A 22703-nucleotide genomic window follows, 5' to 3' on the forward strand; every position below is an offset into this window, starting at 1 on the left:
TCAACAAATATGATATTAAAAGTAAAAAACAAATAGAATTTGCATGAAAAACTTCACCTTCACGCTCAAACTTAATATTAGTTATAGAATATTAAATAAACTAATATGGGAATATTAATGTAACAATAACATATTAATTAATAACAATTAATCATATGCTTAAGAAGTACATATATACTATACAACATAATGCTAAAAACTACAGTGCTTATTGTTGATCGTAGTGCATAGTCTGTACATATAATTACGATAGTACTAAAGTATCTTTCATTACACTTTAAATAACATATGTAGCAATCTTCACGCCAGAAATCTTGTGGGATAGCCAAAGAGATTCATGTGCTAAAACGCTCTATCTTTTTATAAATTTTTTGCTTCATCCGTATCACATCTCGTCTCATGTATGCACACTTTCATTTGTAGCAATATAATTTTTATCTGATCGTAGAATATACACATATACATAATATCTCAGGACTATTCACACAACGCCATCTAGTCCCAAGCTAAGCAGAGTTTGTAGTAGATAACTGATATAAATGCTATATAGATGTAGATATATACATAGATATACACAATATATGTAGATACATTTTTTTTGTAAATACATACATATTTTACGTTACGTATGTAAACCATCATACTCATAAATACAAATGTTTGTAACAATGAATCGAACCAGCGACTTTAATAAATATGTACTGCATACGTACGCACGTTTGCGAAGTACCTGCTGTGCAAGCAAGAGACGAATGCGAAAGTGAACGAAGCAAGAAATGTATGTAAAAATAGGGACCATTAGGGCCTGATTCTCCAATCGTACCAAGCAATGACCTACTGTAAATATCTAGATGGATAAATATTTATTTCAATGCTATTAAATCAACATAATCTGCTTACATTCATCCCTGTTCGTAGTTATTTACTCCCTTTCTTGCTATATCATTCAATGCTATTTAAATACACTACTAAATTTCGAAGAAATTAGTGATGAATCCAATTAGTATTTTACAAATGTTAGCTATTGTGCAAGTCTTCTTAGAATTTATCTATGCAGAACATAAGACTTTTTGTGGATATTTTAAAGAAGCAGACTGTGTTTTACTTCTAGATTATTAGTTGTATTAAGTAACTGAAACATAAGACTTTTTGTGGATATTTTAAAGAAGCAGACTGTGTTTTACTTCTAGATTATTAGTTGTATTAAGTAACTGAAACATAAGACTTTTTGTGGATATTTTAAAGAAGCAGACTGTGTTTTACTTCTAAATTATTAGTTGTATTAAGTAACTGAAATGGCTAACGTTCTTCGGCTCCCCTGATTGCAAATGGCAACCGTCGCCTATATACAGGAAAAGTACCAAAGATGTGACGTCACTGACGTATCCAGAGGACTTAGATGTTATGCCTCCTATGCACCACAGTTTCGCTGCATATAATCAAATCTGCGTAGATCACTGCCCTCGAGTCATATAAATATTGGAGTATCAGTTAGTCAGTTACTTTTATCTTTTATAAATATAGATCTGTAAAACACTAGTGCTCAGAAAAGAACTTAATAATAAACCCTATACTTGAAGTAACAACGCAACACCTGCTAACGTCCACTTGGCAGGCTTATCCTTGGTCTTGAGGTTGAATGTCCACACGTAAGTGGGACCTCTGGTCCTCGTCTTGTAGACTGGACATTCGTACATATTTCGAAGGTCTTGTTTGTCTTGAGTTATTGCCTATAAATTAATAATGATTTTCAGAAAAAATCATATATTAAAATCGAAATATGATAAAATTGAAAAAAGCACTAGAACTGATGCGATATTAGAATTGATGTAGACATGAATAAGAAAAACTAAATTTGGAAATTTAAAAGTACTTTGTGAAAGAAAGTACAAATATTGCTGACGTGACATTTGGTATGCCAGATTTTTACAACAAATTAATAAACACGATATGTTTTAAATTAACATACCCTGACATTAATTACAGGCATTGGCGGGAACAAGTCCTTAAGCCTGGAATCCATGATGATGCCGGCCTGGACATCCCACCTGGCGCCTTCCATCAGCAGCCCATGCACGTAAGCACCGTCGCGCGGAGCAGCCCTGGCATCAACAATCCTGCCACGCCAGTCACAAAAGTGTTACTCCACAATAATTAATTAATAATTAATATCAGAAGTAAACACTCAATAAAGCACACTCATTGTCTACAGATAGCACCACTGAGATATGAAGAATTGTTCGACATAATGTCCACGGCTAACTTTTACCATTGCCAGGGAATTCATCCCCACACGCTGGAACCTGGAAGTGGCTCAGACAGTGTGGAAGGGTCGGTAACGCGCACGTAACACTACTGATGTTTCGGGCGTTACGATAACCGGTTACCATCAGCTGGGCCGTATGCTTATTTGCCGCTATCGTAGCCAGATGACTATATGATACAGACATAGAAGTCAACATGTTTTGAAAATACTGACCCCAATGTAACAATATAGTCAATAAGATACAACACGTCGATAAGAAAATGTATAAATAAAACGTTATTGTGTTGTGTTATTGATCCTAAACATGATTTGTTTTCACTGCCTGAGGCTCGGTCAGCATAAACATTCTCTTTTTCGCACTATTCTAGTGGATCAATGACTTTGATAGACACGAGAAAATCTAACGGCTCATTTTAATGATCTATCAATGGACTAATGATTTAATCATGTTCATGTTTAAAGATTTTTTGTCGGATGTTGACAACGCTCCTTTGTATTCTGCCTTGTGTAAAATGAAGGCAGAAAAAAGAAGCACGCTAGGTTTCATTCAGTTCAGTAGACATGTTTAGAATAGACATCTACGTGGTTTAGATATCGCCACAACTCAGCGTGACTGTCCATAGATACTCTATATATAACACAGTCATATATAATTTAAATAACATATATCCATATATTACTTTTGAACGTTTATAATACTAAACATAATACTAATTCACATAACAATATTTATAATCTTGATGCATAGACACGACTATAAATTGGTTGCAAATGTTATTTTTTATGATGTCAAGTGTATAGTCATGCATTTATCATGCATTTGGGATATATATATTAATCCACATGCATACTATTACAAAGATCACAATTAAAATCGTGCATTTTTATGTCATTCCAAAATATAATAAACACACATAACTTGCATTAGTATTATAAGAATTGATAATTAATCAGTTTTATTTGTATATGTATAAATATACAGTTAAATAAAAAAAAATCAATATTATTCTTAGAAGAAATCTTTTTTGAATTTGGAATGTGTAATGACTCAATAGGCATGCCAATATTCTCACCTTTTTTTTCTCAGATCGAATGACAGGGACAGGCGTTGACCCCATTTAAAAAATAACATTATAAAAGTATTCATATAGTTATTATTATCACTAACGAAGGAGAGATTGTAAATGTTCTGTAGTACAGAGGAAGTCGTTGCTACAGAAATTAAACTTAAAAGATATTAGCCGGTACTTGACTAAATAAAAAAAATATATATTACGGTAGTCAACAATGAAAATATTTTGAAACTAGAATTATGTATCTAATACCTTTTATTATTATTGACTCTCAAATATATTACGAATGTACCTATCACTAATTAGACGTTTGTGTGTCATCATAAAACATAAGAATACCTAGGTTCTTACCAAAATCAACATATTTCTACTTAGGTATAACTACAGTCATAAAACAGTCTAGTATGATATATCTGGAAATTTCTATGCTACAAACTTTACGTATTAAATATGTACCTATATTTTAATGATTTTGTTTTTCAAGTATATTAGTAATTAGGCGACCTGAATATGTGACTGGACGCCTTAAATATTGGAATAATTTAGTATTATGTTGGCCAGTGAGATTTATATAAACGTCCGTAATTCTGTATTTTGGAATCTGATTATTTTCATACACACAAACAAGTTACGTACACATCTGCTCGCCGTTTTCATGATAACTTCTTTTTAGGATCAGGGGTGCCAACCGTATAAGAATCCTCATACTTATATAAGTACCTACGCCAATATTTGGCTTTCAGTTCGAGGACATTTTCATCCTCGTAAAAGATTGTATGAGATTTTTACCTACGGAAATCGATGAAATACGATTATATTGAACATAATCATCATGGTTGTAGAGTCAAATTGAATATACGCGATTTTATCAGATTTTTATTTCTTTTTACTAGACTAAGTATTATAATGCTGGCAACTCTGTTTAGTACTTTAAAATAAATTCCGAATGTATGGGAATAAATATACGTTTAAACTCACGTGAATTCTTCTTTCATTTTCTTAGTGACGTCACACTGCAGGCACATCTTGTCCAGGGGCAGCTCGTAACGGCGGGCTGTACTCTGCATGATAGCTGTGAGGAGACTCTGCGGGTTGAAGAATCCAGCCAGCCATACCGATGACGGCAACTACACAACAAGTATCATGTAGAATTTTATATGGTTTACCATATAATTCTATATATATATCACATATAAGGTCATCAAATTGTCCTTCTCTACTTCCTATATAAATCTATACATTACTTTTATTTGTAATCATCAATCATCATGAATCTCTTTAATTCACCAATATGTAGAACTCTCGACTCAATAAAACACTAACAATTTATTAGAGTTTCTTTTCTTGAGTCGGACCATTCTGATTATATCATACTAGCTCCTCGCCCCGGCTTCGCATGGGTGTACATGTATTATATATATAAACTTTCCTACCGAATCACTATCTATTTAAAAAAACCGCTTCACAATCCGTTAGTTGTCCGTTAGCGTAGTTTTTAAGATATGAGCATATAATGTAACTATGTAATGATATACAGCTTTCAACCTAATATACCGTGTTATTACAGAATTATTTGTACATATAGGATCTACAATACCAAGGATATACGTGTGATACATGTTTGTCATGGACTGGACGATGCGAGGATTCAAACCCTCGGCCATCGGAAGTAAGACGGTGTGCTAAACCGTCAAACCATCGAAACCGTCTAAACTCGCTAGTTATGTACAATTGACTTACAACAAAATCTGTGGCCCAAGTTTCCAGCTCTCGTAATCGTAGAAGTAAATCGACGTACCACGCAGATAAACCTAGCAACGACGGATATGCTCGCTGCGACCATATAGCTGGTACCTGTAAACATTGTATTGGGCATATGCCTGTAATGATAGTGTCAATATAAATATTTAAAAAAGACATACATCAAGTCTCGACTAATGTATTAACACTAGCTGTGCCCGAGGTTCCATCCGCATGGAATTTACAGCTAATGTGTTATTCTGATGTACAAGCTATATTATTGTTAAGTAGCACTAAAATCCATTCAGTAATTTTTGCGTGAAAGAGTAAAAAAGTACATCTAAACATCCACACTGAAAAACTTACGCATTTATAATTTTGGAGAAATATATCTACTGTTTCTAATACAGTTTTACTATTTATTTTATTATATCACTAAAAGTATTGTACAATAAATGAAAAAGAAAACAAATTAAATTTACTAATTACAAGAACATCTATTTATCTTTATTAGATATTTTAGTGGTATTTATCTCTTTACCACCACTAAAATATCTATTATCCATCATTTTATTGATGTTAATTTTTAATTATTTTAATAACCTATTATACATTATATGTATATTTACAGTATTTCTAAAACTAACAATTGTAACTCACTTGATCCAAAAATAATGCATTTTCCAAATCTTCCATATCCGATGTAATTGTAAGTTCACCCTGAAATATACAAGCATTACAATATCAAAATAATGAGATGTTCGATAACATAGACATTTACCTCTCGCAATCTAGCCGAAAGGTCAACAGAGGTAAATACCTATATTTACCATAAACTTATTATATATATTTAGTTTAAAAATAAAAACTCCATTTAATATGTCATATTTTGAATTCTCCTTTCAATACAATTTTTGATACCTTTAATCCCAAATCCAGCTCTCTGAGAGATCGTTTCATTTCTCCTGTCAAATAATTCATTCTTTCACACTCCTGAAACGCAACGATCACATATGGCGTTCTCTCTTCCACTTTTCCCATTATTTCAACCATATTAAACTCTTCAGGTAACTTTTCCATTATTTCGTCCAGCATTTGTTTCACCTTGAAATAGATTTGGTAATAAATATTTATCCCTTTTGCTTTGACTTCCATGATACAGTCATAGTACCTTGGATTAAGATATTGGAACATATTATTTCTGTTGACATTTTATTATAGGGAATCCGAATTATTATAATTAATATTAATCATTAATAATTGTTAAATTTATAAATAAAATTTTAATATTGATCTAAATTTGCAGGCTCAAAAAGTAGCTGAATATCAAACTGCATATACCTGAGAACTATGTAACCTATTCAAAGCAAATAAATTGAAGTTTGTAAATTCAAAATAACAACTTTAAATTAAATGCAAAATGTAATATAATAATATGTATATGTATATATACGGTACTTACATCAAAAAATAATTTTAACTAGTTTTGTCTGTCTGTGAGAACAAATAGACCTGTCTGTTATTGCTAATCTCTGAAACACTGGATCGATTTGGACGGTTTAGAAATTTACTTTACGTTAATAAAAAACAGTTTTAATCCACATATACGAAGTCGCGTGTACCAGGTGGTATAGATAAAAAAATACCTTGTCTTCCCTGGTAACAGTAGCAGCTCCAGACGACTGTGCATCTCTGGGCTGCATCTCGAATATAGTCCTGAAGAGATTTTCTGAAGTGGTTGTAAGGAAACCTATCTCTGCATTTGGGTGCAAGCCGTACAAATATGGCGATTCTGGAGGCATTGCATCTTCTATGTATTGATGGTAGCCACAATAATCAGTATTCGGTGGGGCGGGGAAACCAGGAGCTAATTGAAGTTCTCCATCAACCTTTTAATATTAATGAATAGCCATGAATATATTAAACATATACTGTAGTATAAATATCTATAATACCTACACTAAAAAACATTTTTGTAAGACTCATACTATATTATAAATGCAAAAGTATTTTTGCATTTCGTGACTAAACACCACAACGGATTTCAATGAAATTGAATGAGAAGTCAGATTGAATCTCTCCAAATACTCTTTTTTTATATTTTCTGTAACGAATACTGTTTTAACATAGTCCATTCAAATATCATTTATCAAAGCCTATCTCTGGTAGTTATGGACAATGAAAAAAATATCCTTCAAGGATTTTAAAAATTCTTTCGTCTTTAAGAAGGCTGGGCTACATCATCAACAAAGCCACAGAATATAAGCTAGTAGAAAATATAAATACGTACTAAATCGGGCTGCATTAACTCTTCGAGGTAAGCATTGCAAAGTCTCCGATCCCAATCATCAGTAATGTGCCCTCCATACATAATCTCTCCAAAGAGGTATCTCAAATCCTCCCATGGAACCCTAGCGTTCGCTTCTAAATAGTTGTACAGAACGAAAACGCTTATCGTCAGATCGCCTGTAAAATTAATTATAAATTTGTAAATAATAGCAAATAAAATCTTATTTCATTTCATTGTAACATTCAACAAAACAAAAAAAATAGTTATACACTAAAATCATTGTGCAAACTTGTACCTATAATTGTTTCTAATACATGCTTGTGCAAGCCTAAACTTATTTTAATAATAATAAATTCTAAACGGAGACATGTTTACATTAAAATAAGTTTTGTTTTATTGTATAAATGATTCAGCTAGAGTACTTTTATCACATCTATATCTGCCACCAAGGCGCTTGCTTTGCAAACTGTGTTTCAGTTTGAAGACTAGATACCGGTATGGTACTGATTACACAGTACGTATAGAAGAATGGACCTTTTTATTATCAGTCCATACATAATTCTCGTCCAAGGTACGACACTGGGAATAATCCTCAGTCCTTCTATTCCAGAATCTTACCCACAACGCTATGTATCTTAGTAAACCTAATTTCAGGGCATCATACACGTTTACTGATGCATAACATCTCACTCATAATATAAGAATGAGAAGTCAAGACACGATCAATCAAAAAATTAAAGTAAAGCTGCAAAAAAAATACTGACCAACATTAAAAGGATAAATTTTATTCCACCCCTGCGGCCCAAACTTCCTTCTTTCAGCGACCACTGCGTGAAAGTAACACAAAGCGAATAATATCGCTTTAAATTCAGCTTCCTTGCCGCACATTTCTAATGTTTCCTGATTAAAATTGTCGAGTGCTTTATGAATATTGGCCTACAAATATAACCAATAAAAATTACAATTGCAATAAACGCATGTATAATAAAATATTACAGAGCGTGTTAATAAAACAGTTGACTGCGTTATTCCGGGTACTGTTTAATCGTAGTTTACACATCAAATTACGTAATTTGTTTATTTTTACAGTTTTTAATTAGTCGATAATATTATTATATCAAATTTTAAATTATGAACATTGGTTCTTGAAACAAACTATAAAATATATTTGTCATGTGTACATATTGTAATGTTATCCAAGGGAGATCTAAATTATATTAGGTGAATGAAATAATCACTGAACCAATGAAAGTTTCTAAATAAATCGTACTTTAGTATGCGTATCAAGCACAATATCCTTATCATCAATATTATATCAATACGTACTGTAAATGCCAACGTTATTTTATTTGTTTGTAACCTCTTGGCATCTCAACAGCGCAACTAATCGTCGTAAAATTTGGCATACACATTTCGGTAATTCAGAAGTACATCGATATAAATACAATCCTGATCAATCAATCAATATCACGATCGCAGAAGGAGGGCACAAAGTTAACCAATAACAGATAAATATTTACCTGCATCCCAGTGGGTGGTTCATTTGTAATTTTGATACTTGATTCTAATATGCCTTGTGGTATAATATGTGCAGTGGGTGTAGCCGCGGGTTCAGCTGACATGAACAGTCTGAAATTGTCGTGACAACCAGCTGCAAATGTCTCCATCTTCTTCTCAAGACTTGGTAACCACTTCTTTACTAAGTGTATATTCTGTAGAATATTGTATAATAAAAATATACCTAAACATAATAATCTACATAAATCTATAAAACTGAATCTCTATTAGCTAATTACATATAAAATATACAATTTCGACTTTAAATAAATATAATATAACGTTATGTTATATAATATACCTGCAATACCACCCAATGTCCTTTTACCACGGCGACATCCATCGCCTGCTCGGCCACTATCTCCTGGCCCTGACCAAGTGACACGTTATGGAAATTCCCGTTATCTGCTGTGAACCCCATAATCTTCCCTAGAGCTTCAACATCCTTTAAGGGGTTCACCCCTGGAGACAGTATGAAAAATATCGGAGTCGTAGGACTGGTTTCTTCAAACGACTTACTGAATTCAACTGTTCTGTTTTCAACATATTTTGATCCCATCTTCTCTTCAATATATGCTCTGAAAATTATTTCTTTTGTTTTTCTGACGAATATAAAATTGAATACGTAAACTAATAGAAAGATTCCGAGTGTTAACAGAAATAGTACAATATATTTAGGCGACGGTTACCACTTACCATCAGGTGGACCATCAATTATATTAAAAAATAGCCAATAAATACGGACGAACGGACCACGTACTTAGTGTGTGCTGTTGGTTACGCTGTAAGTTAAATATTTAGGAACAAATTTGGAACATTTGGAATTTAAATGCGAATTGACTTAAATGTATTTTTTTTATAATTTTGTTTCAAATACTTACGCAACTGCGTACGTCATTCTATCAGGTCTGAGTGCTCTAAACATACAAAGTCTTTGTAAAGCCGTTTTATTTTTCCATTCCTAAAATCAGATAATAATTAAATTCCCATATACTTCAACTTAAGGTTTTTTATGCCTCATTTGAAATGCTCCTGAACAATACCTGTGGAAATTTTTCCCTTTCAGGGCATTCCATTTCCACAATCTTCTTCCACCTCTTGGATGAGGTCTCTATATCCCTATCAAGATTCCTGAACTCGTCCTTTCCAGCCAAAGAGCATATACCACCCCAGCTATGGTTCGACAAGAAATCCACAGGACTAGTCACATGGGGTTTCACTGGGAACCGTAGGAAAAAATCTAATTCGGCGGGTGATATTTCTTCACTCATTAGGAGTATCTAAAAATTGCAATATTACTTACAATTAACTTTAACTTAATTACAGATTAGACTATTTGACTAACAGTAATATATTACAGGATAAGAAGCATGACAACTTAGTCCCATGATATGACAACGCATGAGAGTCACGGGTGTTACACGATAACGTGATGTCCATGATGCTGTTCATGTATGTAGGTGACGGTCACTGCTAACAAACAGGCGGACCGCCAGCGACCTCCGCTGGAACAGCTTGCATTATAAAATAAACTAATTAATTATAATACTACCTACCAACTTACTGTAACTATACGAAATAGAATATATAATGTATAAAGTACCTGGAATGTCATTTGTGATGCAAAAATAAGTTTATCACATTCAAACAATCCTCTAGATGTATACTGAAAAACTGAATAACTGATGCAGTCAATCAAATTTTTTATTCTCTGTGTGACCTCATCAGCAGGTTCCGCGCGCGATATTGCTTTTTGGAACACAACGCTAAAGGCCTGGAAATAAGTATAATTATTTGTATTGCTGTATTGTACTGGATGTATTGTATATTATTCATACATTTACAAAAAAAAAATATTTAAGTATTGCTATCAATTGTTCAATACCCATAACTGCTTAGTTTGGAAGTAGATGGCGCTGTAAAAATTATCTAGGGTTATTAAAAATTATTATTATAATTGATGTAACAGTATTGTTTTTAACAATACGCATATATTTACCTTCAAAGAGAACTGATATATCGGATTGATCGTATTCAAGTCATTCAAAATAAAATACAAGAGAGAAGCTCTAGCTGAGGCCGGTCGATAAAATTCCCGAGCTTGGTCTATTTGATGAGATGTAATTTTAGCTTCTGCTACCTGTAAACATATAGTTTTAAATTAATATTTAAAAACTTTATTCATGTAAAGTCTTTATTTTTTCATTACACATTTTTCAGGAGGCAAATCTATCGTTAGGTTTGAAAGCCGAGCTAAATAGAACTGTCAAGAAACTCTCACCCTCACTTCTTTCAAAAGTATATCATTATACACAGTTACCAAAACGTAGGTTAAGAATAAATATAATGGCTAGACTACATTAATTTTCAAGCAGTTTAACTGCAGCAGACCAGTCCCCACAAGACGCACCTGTTCATAAGTATAATGGATTGTTAAAAAAATACGAAATACTAACTTTTTTCTCAATATCAGCAGCAGTTTTCTTTGTTGTTTCCAAGTTTTCTACCAAAGCAGTGTCTCCTAATATGTTCTCTCCAGCAGAAGACAATCGAGATAAAAGATCATCTTCTAACTCTTTCAACTGAATTTTAAACTGATTTTGTTGTTTTGTTAGTTCTGCTTTTAAATCCTCTAAATCAGGTCTTTCGGCTTTCACTACTTCTGCCAATAATTGATCTTCTAATCCATCTCTAGTTACAGTGAAATTAACAAGAGTGGTTTGCGCTTGCATTTCTGGTTTATAATGTGGATTAGCCAATTTGGTATGTAAAATAAGTCTGAAGTTTGGACTGTACTCTATTTCTTTGTCACCTATTTTGATTGCTCTAAAACAAATTTAACTTTAATTAACAGAAAAATCGTGGGAATAAAAATTACAGAAGATAATTTTATATAAAGCTATTATTTATATCATATTAGTATTTTGTTAACGGAATGCAATGATAAGACTGACTACATTAACTCTTATATTAACTTTAAATATAAAGTAACCTATGTTTTTGGACAATTATCAAATTTTAATATTTCTTTTAAATAAGGTCATTATTCTTTTAAATAACATCTTGTTATGTCTATTTATATATATAATACATACTTACTTTCCTTTCTTTATAAGATTTCTTCCAAGTAAAGGATCTAATACTGGATCTACTGTTTCACCTATATTTTCTAACAATACCGTTTCCCCTTTAATAATGGCTTTTTCTATGGTATCTAGGTATCCTTTTTGTCCTAAACGAATAACACGTAATTTGTCTCCGTATTTTTGCTTAATCCATTTTACGCCTTGTAGCTAAAATTGTTTACCAGTATTAGACTAAAACATTATGTAGATGAAATAGAAGACAAAAATGTAAATTTCCTCTTTAATTTTATTTTTTACATATTAACTGCAATATATTGTTGATTCTATTTAGTGTGTTGAACGTGAACGTGTTGTTAAATAGAATGCATCAAATTTTTATAGTAATGTAAGGAATTTATTTTAAAATACCTGTGGATCGATCATAAGTGGCCATCGATCCGAATTAGACAGTATAGTGGCGTTCTCGGTACTCATGCGATCAGAAGGCAATCCTTCGTTCTGCCACATCGCTATCGTCGTGTCGTCTGTAAGCATAGTCAGTGGGTCTAGACCTTCTGTTATTGGTATTGGAGGCTGAAAAATAAATAAACAAATATCAAATTATAGTATATATATGTCTGAATCGAAATAAAAGTCAGAGGTACACTGTGAAAAGTCTGCTACATTTATCTACTTGGGAACTAAAAAAGGTATTTTTAGTTCCCAAGTGCCTTGTTTTTTATCAATGATACAGTTTGAACTGTGTGATAGAACGGTGTAAACGTAGCAGTGAATTTACATAGTAGGTGTGACATTTTAATTTTCTGAATTACCCACGCATGTGGATATGACTACGGGCATCACAAAACTACGTGATGTCTTTGGGCCTGGCATTATGGGATTATTATGGGTTTAGTAACTGTCAGTAACCGACAGTTGCTTCTTACTCATTTATTAATGTAGAATCCATTATGCACATTCTATTTGTTTTTTCACTATTCAGTACCGTTCAGTTCGGTCATCCATCAAAGAAATGGGGCGTCCGCTTGTTTGCCATTCCAGTTACAGATAATACAAATCATATGATAGTCTTAGTTTACACTAACCTCTAAAGTCTTTAAAAAGACGAGCCAATTCTTATGTAACAAATCCAAACGATATTGCTTTGTAAAGCAACCCACGTACGATATGAAGGCACACACAAGAAGGATGTCCCCTGGTAGCGTCGTGCTTTGTTGCATGAAACTAAACAAAACATATAAAACCATAAAGCATAATATCCATATGCGACAGTAGAACAATATTCGTTTAGGAACAAGTACAATTAATTATGTCAAATGATGTTGTGTAATACCATGTATTAACAGATAGATAATAAGTGATGTTCTTACAAATTTTTTTAATATTCCTCTATAACATAATGATTTGAGTAGTAAAATTCAAAGTATACATAAAATAGACATAAATCTAGTAGTACGATAGATTACTTGTGAAACAGTAGGAATTTAATAAAATAATACTATTTTAAGAAACAAAAGTATTAATATTTGCTGTATAATCACATACTTGGATACTGCCTCAGCCCATCGAACATTTTCACTAGCAAGTCCATTAACTAATCTGTTAGCGAGCTGAATAGTTCTATTAGTAGCGTCAGCCTCCTGCTGGCATTTCATTTTCTCGGAAGTTGCCTTCTCAAATTCCGCTGTTAACGAAGCTAGAAGTTCTTCTAAAGACTGTATATTAGAACGTATATTATTTATAAAACCTTTTTATATACTAATTCCAAATGTGCTACTGTTAATAACTGTAAATATTAAAACTTTTAGAAAGAGTTTAGTATAATAGATTTACAAAATCACTTTCTTTTGTTAGTAATATGGTCATACAATAGTTGCTATATTAGAAATATATTATTAACTGTTAGTATCTTTACATCTACCGATTCGATCTTCATAGCATATTTGATAATGTAATGTACTACTATAAAGTTATTAATAAATATTTATAAATTGTATAAATACATACTGCAACTTTAGACTTAATCGATCGTAGTTTCTCTGTAGCGGCTGCCAGTTCTGCGTTAGCTGCGGCGAGAGCCTTTCTTTTAGGCTCCACGTCGCAGAATACTTCGTAGAATTTGATTATATTAATCACCCACGCGCAGAGACCTGCCGCTGCAGCCGATTTAGATCGCACAAACTCTGAGAGTAAAATGACAGATATGAACTTAATTTGAAAATCACCACACCACACTACAGCAACATACTCCTGGACATAGAGATTTTCCAATGAAAGGAGATTTTTAATTTATATAGATAATGATAGAATGATAAGATGAGGATAAAGTGACAGTGACAAAACAGCCCATCGTGGCAAAATCAACTACTGTGGTTTTCACAGTTAACCTTCTAGTAAGGGAAAAGTAAGTAACTTTTCCCCTACTATGTCAATACCTGAAGCATAGTATAGAATTTTATTACGTATAATTAAATTTCAATATTGTATACCTGGTTCAAACTCCGGATCCTTAAGATATGGCTGGATGGCTTTAATTACGTCTGGATGGATGTTTTCTTTATCGTAATTTATCAATGACTCAAGAAAGACGTCAACTTTAGCCATCACTACCTGTAAATCATAACATGCTTTTTTGAAAATAAAAGAAGAATTAAAATTCTAAATGTATCTTGTTGTAAAAATGAATAAATGTCTTACTTATTTTGAATTGTCATTTAAACATTGTATGCTAAAACTTACAGAACTTCTCCGTTAAAGGATGATGAATTGAAGAAGCAATATTACAGCAAAAAGATCAAAAGGAGAATGTTGTAAAAAAAAATTCTGTAATAACTACCTTGGCTGCTTTCCAGCTCCTGTCTTTGGGTATTTTACCACCAGGAGCCATAAGCACCATCACGGCAGCAGTCACATTTGTAACAGCACCAGGAGGAGAACCAAACGACTTTAGTTCTGTAAGGTTCGCTTTGTTCAACGTATTCAAGGCTTCTTGAGCGGCTACCAATGCTGGCTCAGCCTTAATTAGATCTACTTCACACTCCTTTTGTTTCTTCGATACTTCTTCGGTTATTACTGCCACTTTCTCTTCTTCCTCATCCGCTATAGTCACAAATATAATATTATTTTACTAAAAAATTATATCAATAGTATTACTTTTTAATTCAAATATTGTAATATAACTACTGTTTTAAATGTCTAATAATTTATATTTTATATTTATATTTTCATAAATAGGTATATTTCTTTTTCACCCAATTTATGTTACTTCTTATTATTCATATATTAATACACATCTTTTACCGGTATAATCATAATGAATAATTAGACAATTTACCAAGAGCTTTCTCGTTTTGGACTTTAGCAGTTTCGATGCCAACCATCTCAATTAGCTTATCCGCTGCCTCATTTTTCTGCTGCAGCTCCACTTCTTGTACAGCTAATTTCTCTTTCAACGCATCTACTTGACATGCTGTGCTACGCAATTTTTCCAGACCATTTTCTAGTCTGCAACATCAAAATTTACTCGTTTTTATCAATCGTCAATATTGATTACCAAATATTTTTATATACCTACTACTTATTGATTGCTTTTTTTATTATAAGGTCCAGGTGAATCCTGGATAAGGTGACAGGGATGAATATCTTTATCTCTGCATAGTATTATAATGCAAACCTATAAGCTAAATATAAGCTTTCAGCAATAGTTACAGTAATTCAAGTGGAAGGTTTTTAAATATAATACATGCACATTATAGTCCAGAAGAGGTCGAATTTAACGATTGAACGAAAAATTTATTGATTTGAAGATTTTTAATTCGACCGTGACCGTGCGAAGATAGAGCTGGATAGTAGCTAATATTCGAGTGTACAATGACACAAAAAATATACACTAAATAGATATACATTAAATTATGTAAGAGACAGCAAAACAATAATTTTGTAACTAGTAATTTCCAATTTACCTAGTAATTTTAGCGCGTAGCTCTTCAGTTTTATGGTTGATTAGCTTAGAATATAAACTAATTTGTTCAAGATAACTTTTTGGTGTTGTATAATTATATCTTCTTTCATTAGATAAATATGCTCTTGATATTGTGTTAACTGAGGTATGGACGTATGCCATGAATCTTGCAATAGAATCTCTGAGAGCAATCTGAAAAAAAAACAATTGATGACACTTTCTTTGCAATAATAAATTTATCAAATTCTAAACTTTACTTACGGGCAATGCATGTAATTCTTCTAAGAATCGCATAGATACTGACACCAAAGCCTCTTGAGGCCATTCATGAAACCAATTTATTGAGGTACAATTAATAAGAGCCGGAAATTTTCTGGATCTAACTCTCAAAGTGGAGCCGACTGGAGAAAAGCAGAGCACCACTTTCAATTGCTTACGAACCCTATCTATAAAGAATTTCCAACAAGTCTCTCTGGTATCCGGCAACCCAGCTCCCTTGACCTATAATAATGAATAAATCATTCAGTGGTTAATAGTCATACGCAATTTGATAAGTTCTGGTAACTGATATATTGTCAAGTTGTAATATAACACATCCGAAGGGTCTTTGTGATTTTAAAATCAAAGAAAGTTCTTCATGTTGTATTATCCTACTTGAATTATTTGAACCTAGTTTTGATGTAGGAGACTAGTAGATTACTCAGTATATTATTGAATTGTCTACCAGTCGTCTACCTAGTAATAGCATCCTCTAGTTATTTTATAAAGAAGAGGTAACGTTTGTGAGTTTGAAGATCGGGGTAAAGTCCAATACTACCGAAACGATTTAAAAAGTATTTTCCATTTTTAAAAAAGAGGGAAAATATAACGCGGCCGAAGTTTTGATAGTCAGCTAGTATTATATGGCTGTTAAATATTAGTTACCTCATTTCTTACACCACCAATTATATTTTCAATCTCATCATCTGGAAATAAATCCCCAACTTCACCCGAGGCCAATAAATCATTGATTAGAACTAAAAACTGTTCGTTAGCGACCTGCGCATCTGTCATCAAAAACATTATACCAACGTTTTTCAGTCCAGTTTTGATATAAAGTCCATTAAGTTCATTCTGCAAATGCAATGCAATGCGATTATACAAGAATATCATAAAACCCCAATTAAATTAATTTACAAATATGTATAGCTTCTTTATTCGTTAATAAATTATTTAAACTAAGATAACTGAAACTTATCGTGTAATATTTATAATAAACAACTATACTACATCTACAACTCAAAGTAAACATTTGTTTACTCGCTATAATTACGCGCTATAATTTTTACAGCCATTCATGTCAATGAATGGCTGCAAAAATTATAGCGCGTCCTACCTTGAGGTCAGTAACTCCATAGCCTTTCTTAAGTTGTATTTGCAATACTTCCAAACTTGATATGAAAGCAGCCAGACGTGAAAGGGACTGTTTACCAGAACCTCCAACTCCTACCAACAAAGCACTACCTCTTGGACTCTCCAAAATACGACTTATCCTGAAATGCGTTTATTTTCTCTTTACTTATTTAGGATTTTAGGACCACAATAGCACCAAAAATGAAACATTAATGATGTTAATAATCACCTGCATATATGCATCATAGCATCCTCGAACAGTACCAAGTTCATAGCTGCAATGAGATCGTTATAACTCGCCATGGCCTCGGTCAGAAGCTGGTTTAGTTGCTCCCAACTGGCAATAGGCATATATTTCGGCTCGCCAATACCTCCCGCAAAATGGCAATAGATATTGGGTCGCTCAAATACTACACCCTCGTCTATTTCCTGAATTTAAACATAAATACAATAATTCTAACTCTAACTGTAAATAACTTTTACTATATAATTTATTTCAGCCACCAAGCGGTAAGATGTGTTTCGATTGAAGGTGGAATGAAGATAAAACTGTGAAATTACAGAATAAGACCATGACACTTCAGTCCTCCGACATGAACATCATAAATGGTATAACGAGCGCCACATGATGATAAGGACCTACTATTAGTACCATCAGTTTGTTCAACTACATTCATTCCAATTATACAAAATAAAAAGACTTACTAAACAAAAATGTACCAACCTCAAATGATTTTTTGCAAATGTCGACTTGCATTTTAAGAAAAGCATCGATATCTTTATCTTCTATAAGTTTGTCTCCATAAACACGATGCGTTTCATGAAGCCACAATCGTATTATGTCCGATGGGTTTATAATACATTCGTTAGTACTAAATAAGAAACCCTAAAATAAAAATATTGGTATAATAAAACTATATGTATAATAATACCTAATACAATTGAATGTAATAAGTTATCTATATGTTGAATTATTTTTTACCTGGAATACATTGGATAAATCTCTTAAATTGAAGATATAGTGGAATTTTATTGCGGTAGGTAAAAAGATTTGTAAAATTTTATTATGAAGAGTTATTGTAGCTGTTACTACATTTGCTGAAATACAAAATGACATATTTTAAGTAATAACGGACTATAATATAGAAATAAACAATACAAACTATCAAATTTTTGTCTTACCTGATAACTTTGCTATTAGGGGATTAATTCTCAATTCAGGATTTACTAAATGCTGAGATAAAATTGAATGATAAATATTGTTTAATGCCTCATTATTAGGGAAACTTATTGCGAATACACAGAAATGTCTTTGCAATCTTGGATTTATAGTGAAACTTCCAGATGTTGGATTCATACAAGAGACGTATTGTGTATTGTGAATATCCTTCAGACTCAATTTGTTGCGATCATACCAATGATTATAATCCAAATGTTGTCTAATGATAGTATGAGGTTGTACAGTTCCGTATGTGTCCACTTCAGGCATATTCATATCGTCTATGAAATATATCAATGTTTTGTTTCCAGGAGGACCATAATTCCTTCCAGCTTTTTTCTCTAGAGGTTTCTCTAGAACTTTTTGTAACATTTCCGAAGTGGTATAAAAATTGAATGGAACTGATTGAATCGCATAGTTTTCTGGAAGTCTAATACATTTATATTAAATGAGTTATCAATAATATCAATAGTATAAATAACAATACTAATTAATAATATATTATTGTAACCTACCCTTGTAATTTCTCATTCACCAAAACTGTTTTTCCGCAACCAGATGCGCCTACTAACATTACAGGATGCTTTTTCTTCATTAATAAATCTAAGAAAAATCTAATTCTAATTGTCTCTGCTGTTGGTACTAATACTGCCTGTAGAAAAATAAAAAAAATGGTTTGTTACAATATACGATATTATAATTTCTATTGCATAACAGATGACAAAAAAAATAAATAAATATCTAAATCAATATTTAATGCAATGCACGCTTACTTACTTGAAGTGGTATATCAGAATCTAATTCAAATTTAGGTATTTTCTCAGTCCATGGGGTAAACTGCTTAGTTTCGGAATCAATATAATAATCGAAAACAGTGCCACCGGGTGGAAATTTTACGGTTTTAAATTCGTTTACCCACCACTTTGTGAACTCTGTAATATTGATATACAAAGTTTATATACTTATATACTTAGAGCACTAGGATATCTGAAAAATATACTGTTATACCTACCAACTCTGTAGTCGATACTAGTATCCTGAAACATAGCAGATCCGAATGCCCAAACACAAGCAAAAACAAAGAAGATATCATGCCACTCTTTAGGACACTCCGCAGGAGTATTCTCATGTACAAATAAGCAATCCAGAAGATGGCAGAGCATTTGTATGTGTGCCATCTCTGCGATAGGTGTTATTTTCTTGAATCTGTTTCTTATTGTTTCTAAACATGGTGGTATGTATTTATCAAATAACATCACTAAGTTAGATTTCTCGGCAGGTATCTTCCTCGTCTCTACCCAGCTTGTGACATAACTGAAAATTATTGTAATGATTATATTGTACTGTTTAAAATACTAATATATCTACTAATACTACGATCTTTAATAGAATATACTAACGGATTCCATCCCAGATCTTGAGGATTTATATATAATATCCCAGCTCTAGATACAGTGGCTGGTGTAGCAGTTCGTAGATTGGAAATTTCAAACATTAATCGCATGGTTGGTGTTAAAGCTATCCTCTCGTTACTGGCTAATGTCAATATTTTGTTATCATCCATTACAGTGTTTAAAGATTCGATCCACATTGGATCTATGTCTCCGTCCAATAATATCCACTTTGGGTTTTCACCAACAAGATTTGCTTGATCTCTCATTATTACAGAAAATAATCCGTCTTTCCATTCTCTAGTTGCGGGATTTATAATACCGAATAACTCGTCATTTGTAACGGCTTTAGGATTTAAATCAGTATATATTGGTTTCTTTTTCAAATTTTGATAAGTCTTAAACAGCGTTTTCCATACTTGAGTTTTGCCTGTACCAGCATTACCCACAATAAATACAGAATGACGAACTTCTAACAATTCTTCTAACTGAACAACTTTAAGAATAAAATTATCTTCCGGTTGTAGCGTTAAATCCATAGCTGCTTGTTTAACAGTTCGCTCAAACTCTAAATCACGTTTTCTCGGGACTTCAAGAGCGGGAAATAAATCTCCAATTAGGCCCATAAAAACCGGCATATCATCAGTTACTATTTTTGGTATATTGAAGTCACGAAGTGTCCGCATTAACACTTCTTCTTCAGGTCTACCTGGATCGCCTCTCTAATTTTTAAATATAAAAGATACATTCACAATATATTGAAAATTATTATATTAATACAAAAATATATAAACTTACTTTTAAAGAACCGGCCACAACTAATACTGATTTGATAGCTCTCAGACCCCAATCGTAGTGATCTTGCTTTGACAACAATTCCTTACACAGTGTATACAACGTAATAAACTTTCGTGCCAAAATTTTAGCTTCTTGAAATCCTTCAGCGACTAACATAATTTCACAAATCAATTCAAAATCAGGCACAACCATAGCACAAGGCCTAAAGAGAGCTTTTAAATTTTCTGGCAATTCCGTTCTACCGGCGTATCCTGGATTCATAGTAATGAAGATTCCGACAGATGGTACTAAGGATATTATTTCCCCCATAAAATTGAATTTTTCTTTCTTATCTCTATAAAATATTAAATAATTAAAATACGCAATTGCTTAAACTGAATATAAGTAAAATTTAAAGACCCTATTTACCTAATTGCATCCTGCACTGATTTTACTTGAACTGCTACAACGGATAATACTTCAACAGATATCCTATTGAATTCGTCAAAACAACCCCATGCACCTGTTTGTGCTAATCCTTTATAAATGTTTCCGCAAGACTACAAAGATAATGAAATTAGGTAATAATGGGTGTAAACCAATGGTCTTAACATAAATGCAATAATACAAATAGTATATATTTATTACTTGAATATAATAGATGAAGTATACCTGGTAATCCATTTGTTCTGAACAATTGAAAACGTATACCATAATACCCAACGCTCTTCCCAAATCTTTAGTAGTCTCTGTTTTACCAGTACCGGCTGGTCCAGCTGGACCCCCACCCATAATCAAATGTAGAGACTACAATTGAAAATGTAAGATATTATTATGTTCGTTTAAGTATTAAATATTTTCTACTAAAATATGTATCACCTGAGTTAATGTTATGTAGCATCTATCAGTTAATGGCGTTATTACCAATCGTGGAGTATTTCCCAAATATTCGTAGCTATATAAGAATTGAGCATCGCAAATATTAGCGAAGCAATGGACCTCATTTTCATCCCATCTATAAACAAACCTCTATAACTTATTAAGAAATATACCTGTAGAATCTCAACCATAACAAAAGTAGTGAATTAAACTAGGTAACTAGATGATGATGATAGATTAATAGAATAGATTAATAGAATAAATTATAGAATAATGTGTCAATGTGAGTGAACATTCTGATAATCTACATATTACTAATAACAATAATGTTACTACTTATGAATTTGTAATATGAACCTGTAAGATACAAGTGCAGATGATAATTTACTACTTTGGTATTTCAAAACCTGTGTCTAAGCTGCGACTGCCATTGAAAGGCGGATCCCGCTTCTACCTTTCCTTGTATCATTTTGGATACAACATCTCTGGAATGCACGTCTATAGTGCAAATAGTCATAATTTTTTGTCGATCCTGTTTAGTCAATTCTCCGATTAACAAAGTGATCAGTGTACTTAGTTGGGCTAATTGTTTCTTGTAATAATCTTTGAGGGCATTATCATATCCCTCTTCTAATCTAGCGAAAGCCATATTAACTTCAGTTGTCCACCAAATTTGTGAACCACATAAAGAAACCTGTGCCATAAAATCAAATAGCCACTGTTCTCTGGGTTTTTCTTCATACGAAACAATAGCCTCCCCAAAATGCTGACGAATCGTTGATCGCATAATATCTTGTAATCTGTTTAACCACATTTCCACCTGAAAATATAAATACGTTAATGCTAATATATGTAGAATAATGTTAAAGTAACCAATACTTGTATATATTTATTACCGGTCCTGTACAATCGCAAGTACCATGAAATGCTACGTATTCACCATCTTTAGCTATCATACCCAGTGCTACCTTCTCTTTTGGGTTCTCGCTTTCAATAAACTTGAGTTTAGCGATAGAATCAAAAAGTTTTGTTAAGTGTCTGAAAATAATTTATTATTATTTTAAAATTATTT

The 22703-nt window shown here is 32.5% G+C and overlaps 1 protein-coding gene across 1 annotated transcript in view; it reads right to left on the reverse strand.

The window, feature by feature from the left end:
• Positions 1-1561: 1561 nt before the first annotated feature.
• LOC131845946 (dynein beta chain, ciliary) overlaps positions 1562-22703 on the reverse strand; it is a 30451-nt gene continuing 9309 nt past the window's right edge. The window contains 42 exon segments of the mRNA XM_059195115.1: positions 1562-1730; positions 1970-2143; positions 4314-4466; positions 5080-5193; positions 5740-5799; positions 6001-6183; positions 6726-6968; positions 7370-7545; positions 8134-8305; positions 8890-9081; positions 9228-9504; positions 9808-9887; positions 9970-10206; positions 10530-10700; positions 10926-11066; positions 11383-11752; positions 12026-12219; positions 12421-12585; positions 13098-13236; positions 13558-13727; positions 14020-14195; positions 14502-14622; positions 14849-15111; positions 15347-15516; positions 15975-16165; positions 16235-16474; positions 16898-17086; positions 17349-17505; positions 17595-17794; positions 18090-18251; positions 18348-18463; positions 18548-19014; positions 19100-19236; positions 19362-19516; positions 19597-19898; positions 19985-20697; positions 20774-21107; positions 21182-21312; positions 21425-21559; positions 21632-21767; positions 22039-22451; positions 22528-22669. Of these exon segments, the coding sequence (XP_059051098.1) occupies positions 1569-1730; positions 1970-2143; positions 4314-4466; positions 5080-5193; positions 5740-5799; positions 6001-6183; positions 6726-6968; positions 7370-7545; positions 8134-8305; positions 8890-9081; positions 9228-9504; positions 9808-9887; positions 9970-10206; positions 10530-10700; positions 10926-11066; positions 11383-11752; positions 12026-12219; positions 12421-12585; positions 13098-13236; positions 13558-13727; positions 14020-14195; positions 14502-14622; positions 14849-15111; positions 15347-15516; positions 15975-16165; positions 16235-16474; positions 16898-17086; positions 17349-17505; positions 17595-17794; positions 18090-18251; positions 18348-18463; positions 18548-19014; positions 19100-19236; positions 19362-19516; positions 19597-19898; positions 19985-20697; positions 20774-21107; positions 21182-21312; positions 21425-21559; positions 21632-21767; positions 22039-22451; positions 22528-22669 (8623 nt within the window). The 3' untranslated portion in view covers positions 1562-1568.

The sequence above is a fragment of the Achroia grisella genome, unplaced genomic scaffold, assembly GCF_030625045.1.
Source record: "Achroia grisella isolate CSIRO2021 unplaced genomic scaffold, CSIRO_AGI_Agris_v1 utg487, whole genome shotgun sequence".
Lineage (NCBI taxonomy): Eukaryota > Metazoa > Arthropoda > Insecta > Lepidoptera > Pyralidae > Achroia > Achroia grisella.